Raw genomic sequence first — 19,319 nt, 5'->3', positions numbered from 1 at the left:
ACATGCAAGCAACGAGCAAACGAGATTTTGTGCCGCTTTTTTCTCTGTCATTTTTTCAACAACCAAATTGAGCATCCCATCATTCGTTTGGCTTGGGTTTTGGGTTTGGTTTAGTTTTGGGATCCGAATATTTCGATTTGAATGCGAGGATTTTCGCAAATCCTTTCCGTTGCGAGAGATTGAATCGAGATAAATCGCATAGGGGATGTCCTCTGGTCGAGTCAATCGTATCACAATGCTCATATTTCATATAATTTATCATATGATGGCTTGTACAATGCGCTCGCCGCCGACGACGACGACGAAAATGTGTCAGTCGCTCCAGAAAATGACGTTGGACCGTTCGGAATATGATTTTGGTGTGCATAGCAAATATATGAGGCAAATGGGCTGTATGATAAATCTATGTGTATATGTCTCGGTTTTTTTTTGGGTTCTGTCTTTCGATTGAGTCAGCCGCCCTAGCAGCACATTTGCCTGGGCGATTTGGTGATTGTTTATGTGATGATTGTGTATGTGTTTGTGTGTATTTGTGTATGTGGTGCATTAAGCGTATAAAATTGTGATATCGGTTTGTGTGGATCTATGTCAATGGGGTTCTGTTTTGATACAATAAAATAGTTTTCAGTTATGTATGCTTTTTTTGTCGTTGCCAAAAATAGTTTTTGGATAAGCATCAAATGGCTCAACCGGAAAATGGAAATATTTTCGTCATCCTTTGCGCTTTTGTTCCATCGCATTTGCTTTACTCGAATATTCTTCGTCGCTTGAGACTCAATCGACTCATTGTTATTGCTGACATTTTTAATATCATTACGATGTTTTTTTTTCTCTTGTGGCATTCGCTTCAAAATTGCTGTATTTGTCAAGATTGTGGAATTTCGTTTCAGCTATTCGTCAGCCGTCGAATGGCAATAGCTGGTGCAGCCGCACATTTTTCGGGGTTAATAGTGTTTTTCATGTTGATGTATGCAAAGTTCGTCATTTTTAAATTTGCATACAGCACAAAAATCGACGAATATACGTTTTAGGTACAAAATCCCATTTTCACCGAAAACAACGACCACCGTTTTTCGCAAATCCAAAGCCAACCGTGGGCACGCGTTCACAAAAGCCAAAAAAAGGGGAAAATATTTCCATTTTCACTAAAACGGTTGTGTGCCACTCATTCGTTTATTGTTTATTAAAACTATATATAGAGAGCTATAGCGATTGTGTGTGAACAAACGAAACGAGAAAAAAAACGGAACAGAAGAAGAAAATGTTTAGACGAACAAAGTCACACGCACACAGCACACAATCAGGACGACGCACACGATACAAAAACGAAAAAAAAACGGTTTGCAAATTCTTCTTTTCACTCTTTTTTTTGTTATCTTCTCACACAAAACGAAAACATAAAACGATATAATTCCATTTCATCACATCGCATCCATTCGCTTTGCTAGTGGTATATAGTTTAGAGCTTCTTTTTCTCTTATTAAATTAGTTGTTTTTAGTTGTGTGCTCGTTTCTACCGCATAACAATCTTCTTTTAAAACCGTTTTGCATCAAATCTTCTCTTATGTTGGTTTCTCATTTGTTTTTTCCTTTCCTTTTCCCTGTTATCATATAATTGAACTTCTAGATGCTTTTACACATTTCCCTATAGCTTTTTCTTCTCTCTGTTTTTGCAGCAAAAAATTACGCTTTTCATTCTTATTCTTCTTCATTTTTGAATGTCTATCAACTTTTATCGCTGTTATTTATTTAATTTTTGTATTACGGAAAAAAATGTTCGTTTGAAATGGGAGTTCGTAAAAAAAAGAAGAGTATGTATCGCTATTTGTGTGTGGGGAAAATAAAGAAAGCAAACAAAAACAACAACGAACGGAACAGAACGGAAGAGATATCACAGCCCGATCGATTTAAATGCACGTCGTCATTTCGCCATACCTTCTCCACTTCTCCTTCTTCTTCATGCGCGCTTTTCTTGCTGTTTGTGTTTTTCACTCATGGTTTTTTTGGGTCTTGCTTCTCGCATTCGGCCAGAGATATGACGTTGCACTTACTCGTTGATTTAATAACAATACGTAAAAGAAAGAGCCGAAACGAAACGAAAATAAAGAAGAGGAAAAAAAACAAGGAAAAAACTCACAAAAGAGAGAAGTAATGATAATAATGATGATGTTGATGCTAAGAGATGATAGTATTATCATGAAAGCACACAAGAATAGACAGATTGTTTGTGTGAGTGTGAGAGCGAGAGGGGAAAAAACAGAAAAACGCAAAGTTTTTGATTGATTTTGTTCTCAGCAGCAATAGCAGTGGCAGCAACAGCAAACATCAAAAATAAAGAACAAATGAGAAAGAAAACGTAAATGTGAAAATGGAGAGCGAGAGAGAAAAGGAAAAGAAAACCGAAACGAAGTGATGGGAGCAAAAGAGAGAAAAAACAAAACTGAAATGTAAAGGGAAATGATTTGAGCCCCTACTACTGACGGAAAAAAGAAAACCATCTATCCTAACTATGAGATTTTTGCGCTAAAAGCTAAAGAAATAGTTTCATTCACTTTGTTGAATCGATAAGTTCATTATTTATTTAGTTTTCGCAGCAGTAGCAGCAGCAGCAGCAGCTACAGCAACACCAAAAACACCAGACGAACGAAGCACAAGCCATTGAAAGGATTTTTTCAGTTTGATTTCTCTCATATATACACGACACTCTTTGCACAGTGCGGATATTAAATGATTCATCGCATTTTTCTGCACAACTTTTTTCACTTAACATCGTCGACAACTTTAAATCAATTCCCAATGAATGGATGCAATTTGAGAGCGCAACATTATTCGATTTTCATCAGTGTGAACAAATATATATTTTTTTTCCCTACACATCACATGAATGTTATTCATTATTTGTCACTTATTTTGAATGACACAAAGAAAAAAAACACACGAAGAGAACTACGTATGATGTATAAATATTTTACAGTGGTGATTTTTGTGCTACACGCTTGGATTCTCGCTGAATGATGATTTATGCGATTGCAGCCCTTCAACACGTGATAGATTCTGCATATTATTTCCGGTTCGAGGAGCAGTGAGAAGAAAGAAAAAAACACCAAACGAAAGAGAAAAAAACGATTTAAACTCATTCTCCGGCATCCGTATTGAGCCCAGAAAATGTAATAATGTTATATGCGATTCAGTTTTACTCTTTTTCTTCTTCTTCTTCTTCTTCATTTCTCTGGGTTTTTTTCTGCATTTTGATTAACTCACGAACACACGAGTGCATTTATTATTTACACCGCGCTCATGTCATGAAAATGCATTTGCATTTGATTCGTGAAGCTTTGTTATTGTTGCTTGTAAACGAATTGAAGATGAAAAGCTGGAAATTTGTAGCCGAGAAAAATGTTGCCCATTCATTGCGCTCACAATAGACGAGCGAAAGGAAATGTATGTATGAGTGGGTATGTGAACGACAAAATGAACCGAACAAGGAAGTCGCTTGTTACCGAACAAGAAAACTGCTTCGAGAGAGAGAGTTCAATAAACAGAATGTCTCCGTACAGCGTGGGATCGATAAAGAGCGCTAGCTCGGCAATGGCATGCACAGGGCAGAAGGTACACTGAGTCGTATATCATGTGAGTTGATTGCATTATTATTGCTTTATTAGCAAACGAAAATGCCGCTACGCCATAAATAATAATATTAGACAGCATAATTTTATTCGCCGCTTGCGTCTCACACTTCCACATCCTTCTTTAGCCTTTCTTATGCGGTCTGGAAACGAAGACTGTGTTGCGCGTACAGCGAAAGTTATCTATTCGTAACATCGCGCGTTTGAATATAATTTCGATTCAGTTTCGTCGACGAAAACTCGTTTCAATTTCAGTTCGTCTTTTCATTATTCATCAGCTTTTTTTTCGTTGTGCTAAATCGAAAGTTTTGCAGGATGAGAATCGCTTCATTTCAGAAAGGAGCGTGTATTAGTAAGAGATGAAAAGATGAACGAAAATGCACAGATCACCAATTCGCCGAATAGTTTTTGGTAGGAAATGGAAATATTTTGGCAATATCTTTGTAAACAATATTTTTTCTTGGAACAATAATAGAAATTTTGCGCTTACGTGAAACCCTTACGAACTAGACATTTGAGATATGCAAAGATATTTTGCTGGGTTTTCCTTGAACACTATATATTTCATTCCATTGCCAACAAGATAAATGAAATTCGAAGAAAAATTCTGCATACGAATTCAACTACTGAGAGTTTGTTGTAATGAATTGGGCATTTCCATTTTGAGTTGCAACAAAATTTGAATGCCATTCAAGGAAAATATTTCGCCGAAATGAATAAATGGCACAAGAGAGATTGTGGAATATTTCGCAAAGTTTAACAATAAATGGAAGTTGAGCCATTGAACAATGTTGCCGAAGTGAAACTATCAAAGTAGCTGATCATGCGAATAACGTTCACTCCCATGGCAAATCGCTCGCAATCGCCGAACTCGTATTTATTTCGAGAAATCAAAAAAATCAAAATCCAACGTTCTTTTGGTGTGTTTTTCGGTTGCTTCTTCTTTATCTTTACTATTATCATCCTGAATATTTTTCTAATTGATTGCAATTCGGTTTCTTTTTGTTTATCGATTAAAAGTTCTTGGTTATTTAAAATGAAAATCATAATATTTTTTTGGTTTGATGAAGTCGGATTTAAAAGTTTTCGGTAAGTTTTGTTTTGTATTACAAATTAGTTGAGAGAACAAAGGGCACAGGAATGTTGGGATCGGGATATCGGGTAAGACGAGCACAAATGGGGAAATATATTAGACAATACACACACAAAAACGAATCGCCCTAAAATATTCATCGGCTCATTTCATGTCAGCTCGTTAAAGATGCCGACTAACTTTCATTGGAGTTCATTTAGTTCGATTTGAATCGATTCAATTACGGTTAAATTTTTCGGCACTCACGGAAATGCCATGCATTTGAAATGGGCCAATAAATGAATTAAAGCGATCGTATGGACAAGGGTTTTGTTTTGAATTTTTTTTGTTTTGTTTTTTTTCTTCAGTTGGAAAATAGTTTATTTTATGTATCGTTTTTATTTTTGGAACAAAATTTTCTCGTCGTATTTTTTTTTAATGGTTTGTGTTTGTTCGATGAGAATAAACGTCGATATTTTTGAGCATTTTCCTCGTTTCGTGAATCGGGTCGCGCTTTTATCATCGTTTTTCACCAAAATAGCCCATCGAAGCGGCTCATCGCGGGGAAAACGAAATAACGATTTAATTGTCCAAGCACATAATACCTAAAATTATCTAACTCTCGTACGAATTTTTCCCCTTTTACATCGGAAACGAACGACAAAAATAGAAACTGGTTATGGAAGAGTTACGTTGAATAAAGCACGCCCGATTGGAAAAGGTGAAATGCTTTTCGATGAAGAAAAAAAAACACAGTGAAGAGTGCTTTTAATTACACATTGATGGTATGCACTAATGTTCGCTTCCAGCGTGTGATGATAGACTTGCTTACAATAATTATTTTACAATCGTGTTGTTTTCTCTGTGGTTTAATTGCCATCGCCTTAGCCATTATGGCAACAGTGAGATGGAAAACGATCGATTTGAACCCATTCACATTTTTAATTAAAACTTTTGCGAATTGGCCTGTTTTTTTTTCTCTTGCCGATTTTATGTCTAACAACGAACAATTTTTGGTCGATTTCCCTCAATTTTTTTCTCAATTTATTTTTATTTGCATTTGAAACGAAATAAAAAATTGACTCGCAAACACATTGGAATATTGCATTCAATAAATGTCATTTCAATGCGTTTGCGTTAAACGAAAAATTGGCCTAGCCTTCGAAACACAGAAAAACAACGGGAAAAAAATAATCAGGAAAACAAAACACCATTGAAAATAAACGAATGTCGATACACAAACATAAATTCGGCACGGAAATGTGCAATTCAAATGAAAACCAATAAAACAACAGCAAAAACACACATTTCCAACAAAAACCCGAATTGCTAACGGAAATGAAAACACAATTTATCAAACGGGAAATGATTACACCCGTTTCTAATCAAATTGAACAATAGAACTGCCAAACAAATGAAGAGAAAAAAAAATACAAATCGGAAAAGAAAATCAGAAAATGAGGCAACGTTTGAATTTAATTCGGAACCAAAACGAAAACATAATTCAAAATTCGCTAAATGATAGAGTTAAAAGTTCGTTCATTAAAAGAGAATACATTTTCATCGAAAAATGTAGTTTGAAAAGACTTAAAAATAGTGTCAGCAGAAAATCGGAAAGTTTGCCTAATTTAAGTTCGTTTTTTTTTGTTCTCAAATCGTTTGTTGTTGTATTTCATTCATTATATATGTTATCCTCATTAAACTACAGTTCGTTATAGTTATAGATGAATTGTTATAATGTTTTTTATTCGAACAAAAATACTTGACTAATGTTGTTATTTAATGTTCTAAAAATGTTGTTATTTAATTGTCTTGTTGTTGTTAAATTCTAAACCAAAAAAAATGAACGTTATTCAACTCGCAAACTCAAAGGCAACAACAAAATTGGTTTTCCTATCCATAATTGTTAGATTTGTGTGTTTCTTTCAGTTTCAGTTTTGAATATTATATTGGAATCGAAAAACGAACGTAAAAATCAATACAAATCAAAATTCGAATGTAAAAAAAAATCAAAAGCAACAACTTTTGTTCGTTTTTTTCGATGGAACATGGAAATCAGAAATGACTCACCTTTCACTGTATTCGTCCATGTGTGCGTAGGACTGAACCGAGTTCTCTTCAATCAAGAATTTAACGCGTTGATAGAATGAGGCGGTGACCGAAGGTGGTTGCTTACGCAATAATACCTCGACTGGATCATTCGATGCCAAACACATTATATGCTCGGCACAAATTGGATGCGAACAACACTCACTGTCCGAACAATCAGTCATTCCATCTACGAGTAAATGGGGAGAGAGAGAGAAAGAAAAATTGAAATGGAATAAAAATTATACATCAATTAAATCTGACACGAAAATTCGAAAATTTTGAGCAGCGCCTGCTCTTATGTCAATGGGTACCCAATTATTTGGTTAAGCCCATTATTCATTTTAAGGACTCTAATCATTTTTCTATGAAATCACCGCTTTTATCAATTAACTAACTTTTTTCCATTGAATATTGAATTTCCGAATGTAAAGTAAACTTCCGCTCGAAAAATGAAATTTCCATTTTCTTCACGCCTGCTGAATTGTGTAAGGGAGTATAAAAGCATACACACACAAGGTAAACACAAAAACTTTTAGTTAATGCACCTTTGTTCAAAGAATAAATAGTTTCGGCTGCAATTTGATACAAATGTCATTTTGATTAGCCAATCCTTTCAAATAGATGACAAATGAGACTTTAAATATGATCGAAGGTATGCGATTCCACTGCTATAAATATTTAATCAAGTGGATAGATCCAGACATAGACACTCCCAGCCAACCCATTTTAAATCGTAACTAATGACAAAATAACCGGTTTGTATCAAAAGTTTTCAGAATTTATGCATTTCCTTCGAAATAAAATTGGAAGCAACAACCTGGAAATTAATTCACCAAAATTGTGAAATTGACGAAACATTAAAGAACCGCAGACATTCGTTGAAAAACCGCAAATCAATCGATATATTAAAAAGTAATTTTGAACCCTTTTCGGTCTCGTCTCGTCGACTCTCTTGAACTTGAGGCTCTAATAATAGCGAAGACTTTTCGCAAAATTTCTTCAGGATATTTAAAAAGTGGGGTCGAATTTTCGCCGGTTTGAAGTGATTAGATATACGTTGAATATTACTCAATACGCCTATTAATTTAATATGAATAGACGAATAATGATTAATGTATATCCCGGATGTAATATCCGTGGCCATAATGACATACAATCGTTTCGATTGCCCAAGGATTTTCCATGCATAATGACGTACAATCAGAGAGGCAAATACTCATCCATATTTGATAACACAATGGCAAATGACGGAAACATTTTATAAAAATGAATGGAGACATCAATGGAAATCGAGAATTCATTATTTGAAGTGCACTTTTCTATGCGCATTTAATGAGCCCCTCTCATCCCATAGATTTTTCAATCCTTGGATTTTGAACTGTTTTTGTGTCCCATCTCAAATCCATTTAGATGATTGGATTTCATTTCAACGAGTGTCGAATGCTGTGTCGCAACGATCTCCTAATTGGGTTAATCGGTAAGCTAAAGCTTCAATGCGCTTTGTAGCATATTTTTTCGGTGTTTGTGTGTCTGTGCGTCGCGTTTTGTATATATGAAATTTGCGGTGATTCATTTTGATTATCATCGTTGCAATCGGTTATTGCAGCTTCGATTCGAGGTATGTGAATAACGTTCACGCTATTTATTATGTAAACCAGGTAAATGCAATGTCCAATATCTCGATATTGAATTGATGATGTTGTGCGCACAAATACAGAGAGACAGAGAGAGAGAGAGAGAGAGAAAGAGAAAGAGTAGAAAAAACGCAACCAGCAAAATATCCAGGTCATCTGATCACAAATTCAATTTATTCTACTTTTCCGTCATGGTTCGATGGGAAAGGGAGAGAAAAATGCATCAGTTTGTTATGGATTGTCACAGTGAACGGGGACGATTGGCTGGGATAAAATAGGTAAATAACTATAGAAACATAAATAAACAGTCACACGACTGTGGAAGAGTGAGAGAGGTAGGGAGACAGAGAGCGTGAGCATTGAGCTCGTCCAGCGGAAAAATAAATACGAAAGAAATCCCAATAGAGCAAATGTCATTTTCAAAAAAAATGTTGTGCAATTTCGGGCATTGCATCGCAAAACTGCAGAGTTTGACTTAAATATCTGTGACACGCACGTTCCGCATTGACGCAAACAATGTGAATGAAAAACGGAAGCATCTTTTTTCATCTCTGTCCTTCGCTCTCTCCGTTTGCTTTTTCCCATCGATTGTTGTACTTTTTTGTTGGTATTTTTGCAATACGCAAACAAAATTTTCAATTTCGGCGCTCGGGGTCGTCGAGGAAACATTTGCCCGAAACAAAATTTTGTCGCTGTTTCGAACGATTTTACTGCATTAAAATTAACCGAAAAGTCCATTATGATTTTCCGCGATTCCAAGCAAACGCACACATAGTGCACGAGGAACAATGCCAAGGAAAAATAACGTGTTCTGCATAAATAATTTGTTGCAATCGCGCTCTCTCACACACATACACACCCAAATCGAAGTGCACCTTCTCTTGTAAATCGACCAGAAATTCTATGGCACGGCAGAAATATTACTACGGACATTTTCTGAAGTGGTTCAACTGTTTTGCATTTCAATACTGTTCGAAATTCATTCCGTTCAATGGACACGAGTCAATTCAGCTTGCCCAATTTTTTGTTTTCGCTGTTGCTGGTCTATCCGTGTGTGCGTGTGTGTGTGTGTGTGTGTGTGAAAGTTTTATGTGCTGAGCCTACAAATGACAAGCGCTCGCGTTTGCACTGAACCAACAGAAAATACATTACCTTTAAGCCCAATTCGAAGCATACCCTATTACTCGAATGCGAAACATTTTTTTTCCGTTTGTTGCTGGTGCTTCGTCCCGCATTCGAAAATGGTTGGAAAAATAGAGATATGGAAGGCTGAAACCAGAGCGATAAACTTACCGTGATCATTGTCAATATTATCGTTGCAATTCATTTCCAATTGAATGGAGCAATCGGAACCCGACCAGCCTTCGATGCACACGCATTTGTATTCACCATCCTCAAGTGTACATTGGCCATGACGCGAACATCCATTTTCGCAACCAGCTTCAGGGAATTGATGCCAAAAAAAAGAGAAAGAAAAAAAGGAAATGCAATAAGCAAAATAGTGAAACACCAGACACGAATAAGTGCACTGGTCGAAAAAAAACGAGTAAATTCCAAACGCTACAGAAAGGGAAAAAATAGTGTGAGTTTGTCGACGATGATCGTACCGCTTAAAACAGAAAATGTTACCATTTGTGTGTAATTCATGGCCATGCTTTGAAAATCACATTCGAACATAAATTCAAAGCCTTTCGAAAAGCCAACGCGCGAGAGAGAATCGTGTCGATAATCATGCTGAATTAATATGATGATAATAGATTTTCCAGACACTCTCGATAATTTTCCAATCCATGTCGATGTGTGAATAAAAAGTTGTTATGGAAAAGTGGAAATTTTCATTATTTTTTTCCAAACTTTTTTCTACTTCTCATCAATGGAACTTTCATTTTTCCAAAGAACAGACAAATTTCCAGCAGAAAAAACAAGTTCAGGCAAAGAGGAAAAAAATGTCATCGTCATCATTGTGCGCCTCTTCCTTTCATTTGGCGACAGAAATTCAGTGCTGCTGTTTTTGTTTTGAATTTACAATCTTTGGAAAACCTTTTCTCGGAACCTGTCTTTTATGTGTCTGTTCGTTTTGGTCCTCGGAGAACAGTTTTGTGCGAGCGGAAAACCAAACTTTTTCTTCTCTCTCTCCTTTTCTCGTTCGTCTTCGGAGGTCTTCTTGCGCATTTATTTGTGTGTTACGTGTCTCCGACCTCTCTCCGATTCGTACTCAAACGACGGCACAAATCGAATTGGCGAAGAGTTGTGCTCTCCCAGGACCTTATCTCTATTGAATTTTTATGAACATTCCAACGAAATCGCAAAAAAGTTATTTCAAGTGTCAACTGTCAACAGAATGTTTCTCTCTGTTTGTTTTATTGGTCTGGTTTGTTGTTTTTTTTCTGCTGCTGTTGCTGTTGCTGTGGACGATGTTCCAGCTGTGAAAATTCCAACGTTTTTTTGCCGCTGCCGTCGCCATTGGCCCGTTTATCGGAGTCACTTTACATGAAAGCGAATTTAAATATGTCTCGCGTATTGTCTTCTTCTTTGCCGCAATTTTATTTTCATGGAAAGCAAAAAAAAAAACCAGCTCAAAAATGTCCAAGAAACGGCCCGCTTTAATAAATGCTGACGCGACGCTCTGGTATTCCTCTTCCCTTTCTGTGCAATTCGAAAGATGTCGTGTTTTTTTTTCCTGTTAAAATTCAAAAATTCTATACTTACGCAGAGTGCAATGACGACCATTCCATCCCTGTGAGCAGACACAAGTGCCATTTTTGCATTGGCCATGTTCAGCACAGCGCGCATCACAAGGCAGTTGATCGCATAGATTTCCAACGTAGCCCGGATTACAGCGACATTTTCCCGATTCACAAATACCATTCGGTCCACAGTCCAGGCTGCAAACGGCTGTTAAACGAAAAAAAAAAAAATAAAATTGAAATACCAAACATATAATATGAAAATAAATAAAATGCGTCAGATTTTATTTCGCACTTTCATCTGGATCATCACGATGTTCGTAAGTAATTAAATTTAGAGGATGACATAAATTGTGTCGTTTCATGATTGGGAATAGGATCGAATTTAACTAGCTTTTCGTTCCTTCGTATTTTTTATTAAATCATGCGTATAAATACTCATGGTCATCACATCAGATATTAAAAACACGCGCAAACCAGAGATAAAACGCTCTATTTCGCCGCTGCGACTGAGACATTGTTGCGGATTGGAGAGCAGCATCGGACAATTTTATGTTGATAATAAATTTACCAACGATATCGTTTGTCATTGTCGCAAATGATGGCCTTTTGAGATGACAAACGCTTATTTTTGATATGCCATAAAATTCGATCAAATTACCGAACATTGTCAGCCATCGACCATGAATGAGTCAAGTAATAATATTTAATTGAAAAAGAAGGAAACAATAATACTCGAATACATGAAATGGCAAGTGCTAAATCTTTTGATTAAATTCCTTATTTTAAGTGAATTGACGGTTGAACATGTTCTTATCGGCCTGTTACATACGCAGCATCAAGCACAGACACACATATACCATACTCGTTGCACACACACTGCTCAAAATGCAAAGTTTTCGAAATTCGAGTGGTTGAGCTTAAGTTGAACGCAAAAGTGGAATTTGAGTCAGTAAAAAGGCTTCGGCCGAAAACGGAAATCATATAACAAGACGATGTGTAAAATGTGAACTGCAGATGGGTCAAGTGTTTCCATTTGATTATGGTTATGAGTTTTGCATGTGTGTATGCGTGTGTCTCTCGTTAAACGATTTTTACTAAGCAATATGGTGCTGGCTGCCCTCATAACATTGTGGAGCAAAATGTTCTGCAATGAACTATAAAAACTACATTTTATTCTCTCTCTCTCTCTCTCTCTCTCTCTCTCGTCTGTGCACATAATATCCTGTGCGCATCCGCTTTTGATGGCATTGGATTTGGTCAATCATCTAGACACATATGAAAAGTAATTACAACTACTTTACATCGGCATCGATGCGCACGCAAACACCACCGCACAAACCAAATGGTCAGACAGAGAATGAATGGACGGGACAGACGAGCGGGCCATATGTTGAATAGTGCACTTAAAAGTTATTGCTGCGCTTTTCAGATGCATTTTCTTCCGAATTTGATGGCTCTTGAAAAGTTAAAGTGAACATCTCACGTTTCGGAAGGTGCAGATCAAAATTCAAACGCTCACTCACTCATCCATCCATTCAGCAAGCGCATCGATGTGCGAGCGATGTGATTTCAAGCTGAAATGCCATTAAAATCACAACTGAAAATCGTAATAACATACAAAATGGTTACAGATTGAATATTCTTGCAAAATGCATGGGCCACACTCTCGATTTGATGGCAACGTCAGCACCCCGATGTAAAAACGTAATTCGAAAAATATGTGATAAATCTATTTAACCACGTGCACGTTTTACTGTGGTCGATCGTAAAACTTTTCATTTATTACGATGAAGGCAAAATGGTGCGTGCGGGTACGGCTGATGCTGTTGATGCTTCTTTCTGTGTCTCTGACGGTTTCATTCATTTTATGGCTTGGTTCGTTATCATTTGCCAGCACGAATATGTTTTATGACCAACGGGAATGACAAAAAATTATATGGTATTCTTTTCCGTTAGCAAAACGAATGCAATGTGTGTCTGTCTGTCTCTCTGTGTGTTTTTGTTGTTGCTTCTTTGTGGAAACGTAAAGCCATCGAAATTATTCGCTTGATATTTACGATTTGATAGTAAATTTCGAGAGATGTATTAATACGAATCTATGCGTCATAACGATGAATTAGTAAAAAATTTTAACGAAAAATTATGATTCCGCTTGAAAAAATGAACATTTACGAAAAGACCCAACCACCGCTTGGGTTAAATGTTTGTTTTTTTTTTCATTTAATACCGAGAACATATTTTGTTCATAAATTCATGATATGCGCCATTTTTGTTGTTGGTTATTTCGAAGGAAGAGGTTTCAACTTTTTCACCGACACCACGAATCCAAATTATATGGTATAGGCTCATCTTGGCACTGCCGCCCATTTTTGCGTTGCCATGCGATTTCGGATAAAACGTAATTTAAAATGGAAAACCGATGTGCAACCATGTGAAAAATTCATTTAAATTTCCACCCGAAAATTCACTTGAATGTGAAATGTCGAACCGCAATATATATATCCAGATGATGAGATTAAGGAGCATACGGCGAAGATAGAAAAAGATAGATAGAGGCAACAAGGAGAAAAAAAACTTTGATTTGCTTAAATGAATGAGATGAAAAATTGAATATTTATGACGCAAATCTTTTAATTCTGTTTTTAGAAAGCGCCTTCAAATCCGATGTTAAGCCACACAACAAAAAAATCTTCATTCTTTTCTATTTACTTGTGGGTAAAAGAAGAAAACCCTCGAAATTCAATTGAAAAGAGAGGTTTTCTGGCAAAGGAAAGAAAAAAAAATGTTAAAATACCTTGAGAACAATCTGGTCCAGTCCAGTGACGGTCACAAATACAAGTACCAGTTTCTAAATCGTAGGTACCACGTTCCGAACAACCGGGCAAACATTGATAAACTTGTTGATCAACGGTGCTACAGTCTTCTCCTTGCCAACCAGCTTTGCCTGTATGAAGAAAAAATGCAGCAAAATCAAATCATTCGGTCGGTGTGTGTTTGATGGAGACAAAACGTAATCAATTTTCCAAAATAATATTAAATAGTTAATAGGAAAACTTACAGTAACATTGTCCACTGATGCATGTGCCGTGGCCAGAGCATGTTGGATCCATACAGTCGGCTGCAAAATAATGGAAATTTGAATAGCACACACACACTTCGATTTGGAAAATTACACCAAGTGATGAGCATTTTCAACATCACATGTGAGCATAGAATGGGAGAGAGAGAAAAACAAACTTACGTTCGGAACAGTCATGTCCTTTGAAACCGCGCTCACAATGGCATTCACCCTCAATGCATCGACCGTGTCCAGAGCAACCAGGCACTTGACATTCTCCTGCTGGGATTTCACATTCGCCACCTTTGTAACCTTCTTCACAATGACACATTCCACCTCCATAGTGGCCGTGACCAGAACACAAAACCGGACAAACGCCTGCATTCACAAGAAGAGAGAAAAAAAACGAAAAATAAATATATGAAAAATATCAATCAGAAAAAAAAATTCTTCTGACGCAGACATATCCGACACAATGAACGTGTGTGTGTTGTGTGTCTGAAAAGAGCGTTTTATTGTGATAAAGAGAGAAAAAAATTCAAAAATTGTACCAAAAAAACACACATACACGACAGACAATTTCAAATCCATATGTAGCCGCTTTTTTGCAACGCCTTCCCCGCTCTCATCGATCCATTCCCAATATCTAGCTAATCTACTTCTAAGTTCAACGATATTCATGTTCTTTTTCCAATTTTCCAAACATACACATACACAGACCCATCATCCAGTGTGCACTCTCTTCGAAATCAACGAAAATTGAGTTATGAATAGAAAAATTGTATTTTGATTGATTTTTATTGTGACTTTTTGTTTGCCTTTCAAACAGTCACTTCGACAGAGAGAGACTTTGTGTGTTGTGCTCGGCTCGCTCATCGAATACGTTCGATGCGCAACGAACACGAACCGATGCGAATAGACGACAAAATGAAAATTGGGGTAATTGAATTTCAACGCTGTAGCCAAGCAAACAGCATCAAGATGGAGACGCTTTCTCTCTCTCTTATTCTGGTTCGCTCATTTTTCTATGAAATACTAGATGCTACTCCAAAAAGGCAATCCAGTGATAACAGAATGGATTTCAACGTCTAACTTTGTCGATAGAGAGCGAGAGCGAGTGAACGACAGAAGAAAACAAAAATGTGGGACTAGCATTTCGTTCAAACAAAAGATAAGAAACAAGAGGGTAGCAAAACCGGACACTTTTTGATGTTCCCACACACATACATTCGCCTTTTTGTCAATCAATTTAACTTTGAAAATATAGAAGATGCCGAGCAAAGCATTAAATGGCAAAGAATACATATAAATTTTCTTTCTGCCTTTATAGCACGTACCGAATTTCAAAGCGATTTTCTTTTCTCGTTTTATTTTTTCGGTCCGACAAATCGATTCAAAATATAAATGTAATAAAAATGGATGGAAAAAATGGTTGGTGTATGTGTGTATGCGCGCAAGAGCGCAGAAGAAAGCCTTGTAGCAGCAATTTTTGTATGTGTGCTATTTTATTGATTGAAATTGTTCTGAAAAGTAATTATTCTGCCTGGTCGCCAAAGTAAACGATGATGAGTGCTCGAGTAAAAACAAAAAAATTCGATAGAAGGCCGCCAGAAATAATTTGCTCCTTTCGAGAGAAAAAAAAACAATTATAAAGACTTTTTGTCGGGCCGATGATAAGGCCGATTGTTGGGCCACTGCTGAGCAAACATGTCACTTTCTATTGTGCTAAATTGAATGTCGTTCGCACGATGTGGTGCAGCCAGGGAGAGACAAAGAGAGAATGAGAGGGGAAAAAAGCGCAAGAAAAATGTGAAACTACATCATTTTCCACTTGATACCGTTCCGAATGAGATATGCCAGACAGCAAAGTCATGCATACACAGTGGGGATTATAACCCTTTCATGTTTGGCTTAGTTTAATTAGATCTACTGCGCGTTTCACTTTTCATCGCATTCTCTTTCTCCCGAAAAAACAAACGAAACCTCTTCTGTTCGCCTCGTTTGATAAATACGGCGACGACGTGTGTTAACTTCATTTATGTCATTTGCATTCTTTATTCCCTTTGAAAATGGGGAAAAAGTCGGCGAGCAAACAACGGTTTATCGGAGCACAGAATCACACATCAGTGTCAAGATTAAATACAGTTGACATTTTTGTTGTTGTTGCTTGTGTTGTTTCTAATTAAAAATTGCTCTCTTCAATTCGATCCACATCATCGTCCCACGCCGTGTGCGCGCGTAAAGTGTAATATAATCTGCTTTTTTTTGCATGTTTCAACTGCAATTTTGCATTCAATACTGATATCGCACCACCCACGTGCACCCCACAACACAGTAATGTGGAAAAATGGTTTAGCTAACGATATGGCAGAGATTCGATTCTTATTTTCTTCTGTGCTGCATAAATGGATCTTTCTCATAAATATATAATCCGACATCAATAAGTACATAATACGATGCTTCAATCCTATTCCCATTTCGACAGCGCCGTGCAATCTTTCTCTTTCGTTCATCTAAACCCAATTCCAACTCTCATTTATTTTCGATTTAATAACATTTGCCCGAACCAAAAACACATTGTTCAGTTGAGCGAAACAGCAAAACGCGACGGCAATGGCGATGATGGTGCTGGTTGATGTTAAATATTTATCGTTTTGTCGGTTAAAAAAGAAAACGTTCGAGTTAGTGTGTGTATGGGGTTTGGCATTGCCGGATTTATCTTGAAATTCAATCAATGATTCTTCACATACTCGATCGAAAGATTTTAATCTTTAATGTTATTAGATCGCAGGGAACGTGCAAAATGTAAAATATGGAGGCGGACTAGAAGAAATTGAAATGCGCACACATGCATGCATGCCTGTAGTATGACGGTGGTAAAGGGTCGCTAGCTAATTTTACGCTCGACAGAGTTTTCTTGTGGGTTTTACAATTAATAAATTGGATCAAAACCATTTTCACGACTGAAAATCATTTGGAATCATACAAAAAAAAAAATCTCTACTTACTTTTGGAGCAGTCAACACCTTGGAAGCCATCAATGCAATCGCATTTGCCGAGATAGCATGAACCACGACCGGAGCAATCATTCGGGCATGTTGTGCTGACACCTTCGGCTTCGCCCACAATTAGTGTGACACTGTGTGCCAGCAATTCATCATTGTAAACGGACAAAAACCAGCGGCCAGTGTCGAGATACTGTAATAAGCTCACATTCACCATCATCGTGTTCATGTCAAGCGATGGGGCAGCATCGATGGCCGAACGCTTCGATATTAAATGTTCGTCGTTTGATGAAAAATGTAAATTGTTCCGAATGAAATTGGTAGTAAAAGTGTCATGTGATGGTTGGCCATTGTGCTGCAAAATCGAAATATCCGATTGGATGTCATTGCCATTGTGATTTGTGCTTGCACTTCGTGCATGATGAGCAGCAATGGTCAATGGTTCGAAATGCATTTGTCTTCTTCCACTTTCGTCGGCCAACATATCCTTGGTGTGTTCATAGTAATTGTTGATGTCAAGAATCGTTTGTTCATCATCATCATCGATGGGTTCCGTTGGTGAGCTACGACGGCGACGACGTCGCAACCGATTATCGATGCGTCCGCCCTTGATGAATTCAACGAAATCGTATTGTGTAACACTGGGTGCTACATTACGACGACCATAAACCGCAAAATTTGCACCCCACGGAAGTGTGAAATTGATACGGATAAATGCTGGATGCTTATTCTTGAATTCCGAATTCCAAAATTGATATGGCGGTATGGTTGCATGATACTGTTCGTTGAATTCACGGAGCTCAAGGACTGGCCGCTGTTGTTGCTGCGTTTGATGGGCCTGCTGTGCAATATACTGTGGATCCTGATACACTTGCGACAAACTACTTTGTACACCATTCGTTCCTTGAGCCGATTGCTGTTGTGATGTGTGCTGTTGTTGGGTGGTGTAACTGCTATGCTCAGCGGTGCTTGTGAGCAACGATTCTTCAGTCGGTGATGCCGTTGGTCCATCGGAATTTTGACTTATGTGATCATGTGTCACCGATTTCACATCCTGCACTAAAATACAATTATTCGGATCGTATGCCGGTTTCATCGAACTAACTGCTGATTGCATAATGTAAATGAGAAAGGAAGAGAGAGAAAAATACACAACACACAACGGTTAGTTGACGGTATGAAATAGTGAATTAATTAATTAGTCAAATGGGATCAAATGGCAAACATAAGAACAACCAGCAAACAGAATGAACCAGAAAAGAAAGAGAAAAAAAAAACGAACGGTGTTCCGAACTCGAATAAATAAATTAGATTAAATTACGGTATTTCGCATTTGATTCACACACTAATCTGCATTTTCCGAGGAAGAACACACACAAACACACGAATCTCGGGCGGAAGATAGTAAGTGTGTCACAGGTGAATACATATTTGCGTTGGATTTTGCTTGAGTGCTTCCATTGCCTCAAGTTAATTAATTTAGCAAATATTTATGAAGTCAAATATATGTGCTATGTGGGTTTAAGTTACGCGAATCTTTGATTTTAGTAACGCAGCACTAGTCTTCCTTTTCATTTACTGAAATCATTGACATTTTTCTCGGCTTTTTCCCACATCATTTACGGAGGCCGACTGTAATCGGCAACCAACCGTTCATATCAACTAAACAGTGAACACAATACGCATTATTATCATTTGCTACGCATCACAAAATCGACATCCTATTCTCTCTGCACATGTGACAGGCAATCAACAGACGAGAGAGAGAGAGATAGATAGATAAGGAATCTGCATGTTGTTCAATATGGGCACATTGAAAACATGTCAATGGGGAATGCTTGAGATTTTCTCAAGCGGAAAATATCCAAATAGGGTGAGAAATCATTACATGAATTTGCATCAGATTAAGATTTGTGAGTAAATTCTCATGCATCCACATTATGTCAATGAGAAAAATCTGATACTGGAGACATGACGTCCACAAATCTTCCGGTAACAACATTTCTTATTAATATTTACATGTGTGAAGGAGATGCAATTCAAACATACTATCACACACACGCTCATACATCATTCGTGATAATGATTATGTAAAACTCTCTCTCTCTCTCTCTCTCTCTCTCTCTCTCTCTCTCTCTCTCTC

General features: G+C 37.2%; 1 protein-coding gene across 8 annotated transcripts in view; it reads right to left on the bottom strand.

The window, feature by feature from the left end:
* LOC129566358 (teneurin-a) overlaps positions 1-19,319 on the bottom strand; it is a 382,371-nt gene that overhangs the window by 61,986 nt on the left and 301,066 nt on the right. For 4 of the 8 annotated variants that reach the window (XM_055442213.1, XM_055442217.1, XM_055442216.1 and 1 more), the window contains 7 exons: positions 17,180-18,283; positions 14,355-14,549; positions 14,172-14,231; positions 13,908-14,057; positions 11,133-11,318; positions 9,717-9,863; positions 6,769-6,976 (listed from right to left, as the gene is read on the bottom strand). In XM_055442213.1, the coding sequence (XP_055298188.1) occupies positions 6,769-6,976; positions 9,717-9,863; positions 11,133-11,318; positions 13,908-14,057; positions 14,172-14,231; positions 14,355-14,549; positions 17,180-18,283 (2,050 nt within the window). The remainder of the gene's footprint in view (positions 1-6,768; positions 6,977-9,716; positions 9,864-11,132; positions 11,319-13,907; positions 14,058-14,171; positions 14,232-14,354; positions 14,550-17,179; positions 18,284-19,319) is intronic. The other 4 variants (XM_055442214.1, XM_055442218.1, XM_055442219.1 and 1 more) reach the window with 1 other exon arrangement.

Source organism: Sitodiplosis mosellana, unplaced genomic scaffold (genome assembly GCF_009176505.1).
Source record: "Sitodiplosis mosellana isolate CC-2019 unplaced genomic scaffold, AAFC_SMos_1.0 Smas_scaffold_3, whole genome shotgun sequence".
NCBI classification, from domain to species: domain Eukaryota; kingdom Metazoa; phylum Arthropoda; class Insecta; order Diptera; family Cecidomyiidae; genus Sitodiplosis; species Sitodiplosis mosellana.
This window is presented reverse-complemented; position numbering and strand designations above follow the sequence as displayed.